Raw genomic sequence first — 10,577 nt, 5'->3', positions numbered from 1 at the left:
AAATCCAGCTTGTTTTACCCACCCAGATCTGCCTTTTTGCTGCCTCTGTGGTGACACATGTTTTATATGAATCTATATTAAGATGAATTTTAACCTACAAATAACTAGATACAGCTATGCAGTAGGAGGGAATTCCTACAAGATGATGTAAGGTTTTTTAAGCAGTAAAATTAAAAATAGCACGTAAAACCTGACCGGTAGATTTGGATTTGAACCAAGGCAACACATTTGGGAAACATTATCAAGTTTATCAGGGGTAACATATCACAGAAAATCTGCTTCTGTTTATATGCCATTTATTATTCATTTTTGACATTTCCCTTTTTTCCTCAACCTTTTTTACCCTTAAGCAAATATATGTTAGACTTAACTGAAATGTGAGATAACGGACCAGTCTCTTAGTTTTCTTTCTCTATAAGACAAAAGCAGATCTGAATAGAAGTAAAATAAAAAAGTTCTATGAAATCTAAGTACAGGGGAAAAAAAGTTCCCAGAGTAGAACTGGTAATAAGGGAGAAATCTGTCTCACAATGAAACCCCAGAAAAAATAATTGCCTAATAAGATTAAACTCAGGGCCAAACTGTCCTTCCCTATGCTGTCTTGCCTTTCATGATGTATAAATAGCACATGAAAGCCTTTGCTTCATGTAACACAGCACATGTGTGATAAAGGCTGGTTTTTATGTCTAGGACACTTATATTAATGGGATTATGCCAGCAGAGAGTTCTTTGCCCAGGGCTGGCAGAATGTTTGCAGTTTACAGTAATCAAGTCTAACTCAGGGAAAAATACAAGCAATAAAAGCAATTTCACTCTTATTAAACATTCCAGTCCCCCAACTTTAGTTAAAAAAAATTCTCACACCATCACAATAAATTTTGAGAATGAGCTGTATGTTTAGCTGCAACTGATCTGATCAAAACAAAGGTAATCATTAAAAGTCAGCTTAAAGCTGGTCCAAAGTCAGACAAGATTCATGTAGTCTTTCTACTGAATGCAAGTTGAAGCTCAATTTTGAATTATTTTGTAATTTTTTACCCATCAGTCAGTAGTGTGTAAATTTCTTGCATTCCAAAGCAAAATATCAATATTTTTTGAAAGCTATTATTGAACAGTGGTTTGTTTCAATGCTGAAATCTCCAGCTGATTGTTTACTATTCTTTGTTAAGATGAGGAAAAGTTTTGGAGTGGTTTCAGGAGCAAATCTTTCCTCTGTGTGCTCTAGAATTCACACTTAAACCTTGCTCTATCAGCAAACACTCCTTATATCTCAAAGAAAACCAACACCGTAATGGGCATAAAATGGGGAATATATTTGTTTTAAAATGCAAGCAAATCCCCAGAATATAATAATATAAATAGATGTTATTTATATTTATTGTTTAGTTTTATTTTAGTAAGTGCTGTTGTTTCTAGAATCTATGTGATAAAAAAGCTCTGTGATTTTATGAGTTGTTGCACACTGTGGCTGATGTAACTGCTTTGAGTATCTATTGAATAGTTCCATTTGAACCATTATTTGTAATTAGAATGAAAAATTACTTGTAATTACAATTAAGATTCTTGTTATTAAGACATACGAGTGCAGAATTGTACCCAGACCTTACTAAAGAAATGCTGGGTAACTCTCCACTACTGCAGTAGAGGAAAAAACTTGTGTTTTGGTAAATGTAAGGTAACATGTCTTAAAACGTGGTATTTAGAGGACATTTATTCTAAGTGGATACAGATGGAAGAGACCAGAGAGTAAGTCAAAGGAGTTCCTAGTAACCCAGTAAGGTTGAACTGCTGACCCCTGTTGAGGAAATTAGCATTGCTGGTGATGCTGTCAGGTAGCTGAGTGCTACTAGACAGAGAAGATGATTTATAAGCACACATGAAGAAAAAGCTACAACTTGTAAGAGTGAAGAAGTTTTGCTTGACCTTTTTAAGGTTTATTTTCAGCTTGGCAATTTGAAAGCTAATGACTCAAACAGACTTAATCAGATCCTCAAAGATAAACTAAATTAGAATGAAAACCATGTCATTTATTTTATAATGCTGCTTGTGTTGCCTCCCTCTTCCTGTTGCAGAAATCCCAGAACAGGATAGCAACAGATACTGCTCAAAGCAAAAAACTTTCAGATACTGAGAACACTTAGATGCTTTGATGCCCCTCCTGAAGATGAGTGTAAGAGCTGGCATTTCATCTAAGGTAATAACACAGGCTCTCCACAGGCAACAGTGGAGAGACAGAGAATGGGGCCCATGGGAATCTCATGAAGTGCAACAAGAGCAAGTGCTGGTGCTGCACGAGGGTCAGGGCAACCCCCTCTGTCAATCCAGGTTGGGGGATGAACAGATCCAGAGCAGCCTGGCTGAGAAGGACTTGGGGGTGCTCTGGGTGAGAGGCTGGACATGACCCAGCCATGTGCCCTTGCAGCCCAGAAAGCCAAATGTGTCCTGGGCTGCATCCAAAGCAGCGTGGGCAGCAGGAGAGGGAGGGGATTCTGCCCCTCTGCTCTGCTCTGCCCTGGTGAGACCCCACCTGCAGTGCTGCATCCAGCTCTGGGGTTCTGAGCACAGGAAGGACATGGACCTGCTGGAACGAGTCCAGAGGAGGCCACCAAGATGATTTGAGAGATGGAGTATCTCTGTTGTGAGGAGTATCTCTGTTGTGAGGAAAAGCTGAGAGAGTTGGGATTGCTCAGCCTGGAAAAGAGAAGCTCTGGGATGACCTAAATGGGGTCTTCCGGTACCTGAAGGGAGCCACCAAAACAGATGGAGTTTTTCAAGAGCCTGAAGTGACAGGAGAGGCAGGAATGGCTTCAAACAGAGTAGGTTCAGTTTAGGTATTAGGAAGAAATTCTTTAATGTGAAGGTGGTGAGAAACTGGAACGGGTTGTCCAAAGAAGCTGTGGATGCCCCATCCCTGGAAGTGTTCAGGGCCAGGTTGGATGAGGCTCTTAAGCAGCCTGGTCTAACGGGAGGTGTCACTGAGCACTGCAGGGTGGTCAGAACTGGATGAACCTTAATGTCCCTTCCAACTCAAACCATTCTGTGATTTCTGGGGACAAATTAGTCTACCCTAACACAAAGAACACGGGTCTTTAGAGGTCTTTCTCTCCATACCCTTTGGAGGACTGCAAATGTGGCATAATTTGCTACCTCAAGCATCTAAAACCTATGGGTGTTCCAAGTGGTCTGCCTTGAAATATCACATGAGCAAATTTGTAACACCTGTCACCTGTATTTTCAAGATGTTTGTGTCAGGCAGGATAAAAAAATCCATGCTTCAAACAGCATATCAGATTAATATCTATATAAGCAAAGCTGTGGAAGAACTGATCTATTTCAAACGGAGGCAAAAATACATTTTCTAATTTTGAAAAGAGAATTAAAAAAAAATTACTGCCATTAAAAAGAAGGCAAGAGGATGATGTTTTAGGAACTCCGATACCAGTATTATGACCATGACTTAGTTTCAGTTTGCTCTTAAGATCAGGGAGGTAAATGACCTGACACTGCCATGTCTAGAATGCTATCTTTCATTTTTATGCTTTTTGACCCATAAAGTCAATAGAAGATGTCCCAGAATTCTTTCCCCAGAAGTTTCCAATATAGTTGTGATACAATTGAATGAAAGCCCCAGGAGAATTGAATTTTTCACATACATGCAAAACCCCAGGCTGACTTTGGCAAGGCCAAATCTCTGCTGTTTCCTGGGCCTTTTGTTTCACGTGGTAATGTTCTCACTAGTACCTGGCATGAAAATAATCTGAGTTAAATTGAAGCCTGTGCCTTTCAAAGCTAAACCCCACAATGTTTGCTTGTTAGACTGGCTAAATTTTATTAAGTATGGCATTTCAAATTGTACTTGGGGTCAAAGACAAATGATTTTTTTTTTTTCTAATTTAATCAGTATGAAAGAACTGAGAAATCTCCAACTTTCCAACATGAACAGAGATCAGTTTCTTGGTCACCTGTATCAAACTCTAACAAAATTGTTGTCTTTTCTCAGCTCAGTTACACTGCACCTCTTGATTTAAACTATTCATATACTCAGGCAATATCTGTAACAGTAAACCCTCAGTTTCTATTTGAAAAAAAACAAAATAGAAAAATACTGTTACTTGTTTATAAAATAATCTTGTCTCAGAAGTAATATTTTTCAACAAAATAAAGTAATTTTCATGTAGCATGCATTTATTTTGCTAATTCTATTTAACCTAAACTTGTATAATTTTAAACTCTGGTCAATTATATAGCAAATGCCAAGAATAAAGAAAAAATTTGGTCTTATCTGTATATCTAAATTAATTACAATTGTACAACATATAATCAGAACAGTGGGTCTCAATGTGAATCTGAAACTACTGAACAAAAGGAATCTTAAGCTTCAAATTTAATAAAGCAAATGCCAATCTGACAGGCTGTGTAAAACAAATGTGGCATTCACTCTGTAGTTTCAAAACACAGCTGCAAACAGGCTAAGTCAGTGGTTACAAAAAAATCTCTCATTGTATAAGTATCATAGATATTACTATCAATGTATACCTGAACATGGGGAATTCAAAATTAATCAGAACAAATATGTTTATTTAATTTGATACACAAAAAAATCTCCACAAAATCCTTTAATTAGTTTGGCTATATACCACAACTTTTCTTTCCCCAAATTAAAAATTTCCCCAGAGATCTAATACCTGCTTCAGTCTTATATTGATATATTCAGTATCTCAGCAACTAGAACCACACTTACCTGTTCAGTAAATTAATCTTAGAAACCTAATTCAAGTCCCCTGGAAGGCATCTTGTTTGGGAAGGTTTCTATTAAAGAGCCTTTATTCTCTGCTGCTGTACATTATTTAAGCTTGAGTTTAATAGTCAAAGTGCCTGTAGTTACACACAGCCTCGTATGCAATACAAAAAAAATTGCCTAAACAAAACCAAAACCGAACAAAAAGAAAACAAAACCAAAACAATCTCCACCTTACATGAAATGAATCCTCACAGGACAAGAATTGTCACAAGCTGTAAAAGCACTTTTGATTCAAGCCACATACAAATAGTCTAACCTTAAAGTTCTGGGAGCAATTTTAAAATGTCAAGAGGTACGTCAAGTTCTTAATACCCAAGTCTACATATTTAATTGTCAACAGCCAAAATGCCCAAGACAAGAGAGTTATATTAATTCCAGCTCGAACCCAAATTCATATGTGCTGGAAAATAATGTTTCTTCCTCTAAACTTAGGGAACAGTGCTTGGTTGGCCTGTATTTTAACTATATACTTATCTTCTGGAACACCTACTACATTGTTCATTTTAGCTTTATTTTCAAAGCAGTCAAGCACAGGAGATCTCTGCAAGACTATCATGTTACACCATTGATCCTCACAAGGAGAAGACTCAATTTGCTCAGTAATAAGCAACCTGGGTCAAAGGCCACAACTGAGAAAAGACAAAGGGCATTGTTTACACCTTTGTCAATCAGAAAGAGCTCTACTGAAGTCCATTGAGTTATATTTGACTCAAATCCATATGAAAAACTTCTGTGTTTGCTGAATCTGGATTATGTGGCAGCCAGGAATTCACATTTGTCTGTAGCAGGAAGCATTACAGACTGCTACATTAAAATACAAGTTTGCTACAGTGGCTTTTTAACCAAAACTGGGTTTTATTCTCTTATTGGCAATTCAATTTCATGTCACTGCTTCAGCCTGCTCACTTGCACTGTGTTACTTAGTGTGTTGCACAGTATGAAGTAATAGATTCTGTAATTTTGGATAAGAGAATTCATCTGAGGCAAGGAAACAGCAATTAGTGTCCTACTTTTTAAAGAAAAAGAACCAAAATTCTACTTCTTCCAACTATTTGTAACTACAAGCAAACTTTTGGATATGCAAGACTTTGTGTTTCTTGACCTTTGATGTTCAAAGAACACTTCTAACAGTCCAAAAACATTAAAAGCATATTTCTGACTACACAGCCACAAGATGATTTAAAAAAAGACTTGAGAATTTCAATTTAGCTTGTTCAGGGAGCTGGCTGGAAGCATTGCATGGAATACAACCCCAGAGAGATTTGTTCAGGAGATCTGGCTTACTTTCAAGGACCACCTCCTCCAACTTCAAGAAAGGTCTTTCCTGACAAGCATGAAACAAAGTATGGTTGGACTTAGGAAAGCTAAAGCCCTTCTGAAATGAAATTTGGTGAAGGACATGAAGGTCACTAAAAAAGGGATTCTATAGGTATATTGGCATCAACAGGAAAGCTACAGAAAACGTCTGCCTGCCTCTAAATGGGCTATGAGACCAGTGACAAAGAATACAGAAAAGATCAAAGAATTCAGTGTCCACTCTGCCTCAGTCTTTTAATGGTAGGATTCGCCTTCAGGAATCCCAGGCCTCTGAAACCAGGAAGTCTGAAGCAAGAGAGACTTAATTCTGGGCAGATCACAATCAGGGTGGGAACACTTATACAAGCCAGACCTACACAATCAGTGGGACCTGATGGGATGCACCATAAATGTGGAGTGAGCTGGCCGATGTCTTGTTTATCTTGACTTCAAGGCTTCTGGCACTTTAACTACCTCATAGGCAAACTGGTGAACTCTGGATGAGATAAACTGGCAGTGGGGTGTACCGAGAACTGGCTGCACCCTAAGCTCAAAGGAGGTGTCATCAGCAGCACAAAATGCATCTTGACAGTCACTAGTGGTGCTCCCCTGTGGTTGGTACTGGGATCAATACTATTTAACACCTTCATAAATGAGCCAGAGGATGGGGCAGAATGACCCTCAGGAATTTTGCAGCTGATGCAAGACTGGGAGGAGCTGTTGAAACACCAGATGGTTGTGCTGCCATTCAGAGGGACCTTGACAGACTGAGAAATGGACATCTGTACAGCTTTGGTTCAGATGTGGCATGAAAATGTGATGCTCCATTTCCCAAATGGGAATCTACTGAACTGACACTGTATTGTCATAGGATTGATTACATATTACATATTGATTACACCTAACTGCTCAAGAAATAAATGGGGGAGGGGGAGGACAAAACATTTAATATGAAGAATTTATGTCCGACATTGTTTAATTCAGTACAAATGTAAGAATGCAAGCAATTGCATACATTTATGTACTACTTCCAGTTCAGATTTAGCTGAAATACAACAGAGAAAGCAACACAGAGAGGACTTCTTGTTGGTTTGTAAATTTTAGTAGACATGGAAAATGTAAGACAATGTATCTGAGTGAAGTGGTCTACCAGAGACCTGTAAATGCAATTTCAGAAGCTATCTTTCATGACAGCCACTCTGTCCCAATTGCCAACACCATTCAGTAGCAGCAGAAAGCTTAGAAGTCATAAATCATGTTTCAAACACATTCTATTGTTCAAAGTGACAAATCATAGTCTTTCAAATTCATACAACCCTAAAATAGTATTTTCTTTCACCACAAGACTAGCAGAATTTTTAGGGCTCTTCTGAATCAAACTATTCACACTTATTTATGAGCATTCTGAAGTTTGAATATTATGAGGCTTAAATATTTATCATACCACAAACATTTACTCTTACATAACAATGAGACAAAATAAGAAGAAGCACTGACAAAATGGAGATCAATAACTTTGATCTCCACTAGTCTATACAGATCTTCTTCCAAAAGCTATTCATTTGAATTTATCTTACAATTAAATGAATAATCCTCTGGTAACCTTATTGATTATAAACACAACCTGAGCTGGCCCCCACAGGTCAGGATGACTAATGTGAAGATATAAAAGTCAGAGAAGGGATTCATGCCCTCAGCTGTATCAACAATTCCCCTTGGCCATGACGACAAACAAGTGCTAATATATGCCAGAAAAACACAGGATTTTTTAAGTGATGTGAGGTTATACTGTTGTAGCACACAAGTGAAACAAGTGCTTTTAGGACACATAAAGGTGAACCTACTATATGATCCAAAACTTTAAATGAGGTATTTCTCAACCTGTTTACGTTGTCACTAAATATAGGGAGTCCCAAAGCTTACTGTACCAATTTTTTTATTATTTCAAACAAACTTCTGTACAAAAACATCAAAGCAGGCCAAGAAATCCCGTGACTTCACAAACAGCACATGACAACTCACAGAATGCTTTAAGGTTTACATTTTTATTATACAAGTGACAAATAGTTTTTCTCTGGGCTACTTAAAGATAAGACTTCATTGTTTGACAAAAAATTGCAGGTAAGCATATATTAACTTCAGTTACCAAAGCTCAACAGAATGGCCTGTCATCCACCTAATTTACCTAACTGGAAGTGACTATGAACAAAGCAGGATTTTCCCTAACATACATTTTTAAATGTCCCCCCATTAAAAATGGAGCCTGTAAACAGTGGATTTGCTACTGTGAAAAAAAGTGTGGTCATTGCTTTCAGAAAAAGAAAAAGATCTAATGTGAGTGAGTTCTACCTCTCTCCCCAACAACGTCATAGCAACCGGCTGCTGCACCTGCAGGGGTGTGACAGGAATGCTGGAGTTGTGGTGCTGTCCAGCATTGGGACATGCATGACATTGGCACCTGTGGGTTCTGATTGGGTTTGAGAAACCTCACAGGGGTTGCTCTGCTCAGAAATAAGCTCTCAAGTTAACCCCTACTCCAGAGAACTTGTGACATTAATACTGTTTAAGGACTGAGTTCAATGACACAGTTTGTCACAGTGCAGCCGAGTTCCAGCAGACCAAATGCATCTTCAAAGTCTTAAGGTAATGTTTTTGGAAGAGATGTGCATGAAAATTCCAGTGAAAGCACACAAACCCTGATTTATCTATATGGGGATAAGCAAATGCAAATCTGAATCTGTGCAAAAGCACTGGAGTTTCCACACATACATGCAAGCAAAGTACACAAAATCAAACACATTTTCTGAACGTGACCTCTGCAAGAATATGTACAGCAACTGCAGACCACCCAGTAGACACACATAACAGAGCATGAGCACTTTTCTGCTTTTGGCAAAGTATTTCTATTCCATTAACTGGAAAATTTACCAGAAAGTAAGAACAAACAACTCAGCAAGGAACTTTTTGAAGTATCAATCACATCTCAAAAGCCAGTGAAGAGCAGTCAGCTGATAAATATTTCTGTGTTGATTCTGAGTCATCTTATGAATAACACTACCAGGAACTTAATGGAGTTCCTAAGAAAAGATCAGCTCTTAATTTTAAACCATCCCTAGTCTGATGCAGCCGATATGACACCAGGGAAGTTTGCTACAGAAGAGTGTACTACTAGTTTAGATCAGCCAAAAAATTACTGGCTAGAGCTGTCTGGTAGTTAATGTTCACTGTGATATATTTACACTGTCAAACCTTTTCCAGTTAAGTCAAGGCATTAGTATTTTCCCTTTCCTTTCTAAATCTAATAAAATTGTATTATACAGAGTTTTCAAAATCTATCAATGATCTTTAAGCATATTTTCTCTTCATTTATACTGCATCTGAAAAAGGATATTAATTTCCTAGGCTGTTGAAAGGTACGGGTTATACTTAATTAAAAAGGTAAAATTACCTGTTTGAAATACATTTTTGGATGCCAGACAGCACATAATCCATAAAATTAGGTGGATCTCCACTTATTACAGGAAAGACAATGCATTTTATGAGTAATGAACATTCATGTATTCTCCTATTCATACTAGTTTGACAAGATCCTAAAACTGACCAAAAAACTGTGCACATGTTCTTCAAAACATACCAAATTAATTTTGCTTTCTCTTATATTAACTTTCTTCTTCTTTAAAGTTCCTTTTCTGTGGTACCTTTGACATTTCAGTTTGATTTCCATTTTGTCTTCACTACTACTTCTCTGATAGAGAAGGTGTTTAAGGATTAAAATGCACAGATAAACTGTCTTAACTGAAGTATCTAAGTAAAAAAGTATTTTAAAAGTCAAAAGATAAAGGCTGGAATAAAAACTTAGGTTGCACTATATAAAGTCAGTCAGGTTATGAACAGATTTATATATTTTAGCAATGTGAAGAAAATGGTTATGTAAATACACACAAGTATTAACATCAAACTGTATTAAATTATGTAAACATACACATCTTCTGTGATCAATACAAACATCTACTTGTCTGTGGATACTACTGCAGCATAGCTCGAATTTGTTTTGAAGTAGATTCATCATTCAGGTGTTTTGTAGTGAACCTAGAAATTACAAGTTAAAACAGTAATTTATAAAATGAACAGAGATAGGAAAAGTCTGAACACTTGAGCCTGGTTTTGAAATCAGGACAGTTCAGTTACACAAAGGAGGAATTTACATGTTCCTCTACTGATCACTGGAATTTAATTGGCAAGAAAATGGTGCTCTTTATTTTCTAAATACCCTATGCAATAAATTATTCCCTGCTAAAAGGTGGAGAACTGTGGCTAAATCCTGTCTGGTATCTGTCTATGACATTGTCATAACCTTGGGTCAAAATTATCTCTCATTTTTTCTAGTTAAAAGCCTCAAAATAAGCAAAATAATGAAAAGACGTAAGAAATATGGTAAATACTAAAATCACTTAGGAATCTAGACTGAAGTTTGGCATAA

The 10,577-nt window shown here is 37.3% G+C and overlaps 1 protein-coding gene across 4 annotated transcripts in view; it reads right to left on the bottom strand.

Annotated features, from left to right (window-relative positions):
* Positions 1-8,016: 8,016 nt before the first annotated feature.
* FAM49A (family with sequence similarity 49 member A) overlaps positions 8,017-10,577 on the bottom strand; it is a 55,833-nt gene continuing 53,272 nt past the window's right edge. For 3 of the 4 annotated variants that reach the window (XM_030944519.1, XM_030944521.1, XM_030944518.1), the window contains one exon: positions 9,620-10,186. In XM_030944519.1, coding sequence (XP_030800379.1) covers positions 10,123-10,186 — 64 coding nt within the window. In that variant the 3' untranslated portion in view covers positions 9,620-10,122. Of the gene's footprint in view, positions 10,187-10,577 lie in introns of all 4 variants that reach the window. The other variant, XM_030944517.1, reaches the window with a different exon arrangement.

Source organism: Camarhynchus parvulus, chromosome 3 (assembly GCF_901933205.1).
Source record: "Camarhynchus parvulus chromosome 3, STF_HiC, whole genome shotgun sequence".
NCBI lineage: Eukaryota > Metazoa > Chordata > Aves > Passeriformes > Thraupidae > Camarhynchus > Camarhynchus parvulus.
The sequence above is the reverse complement of the archived record's forward strand: the minus strand, read 5'-3'. Positions and strand labels throughout refer to the sequence as shown.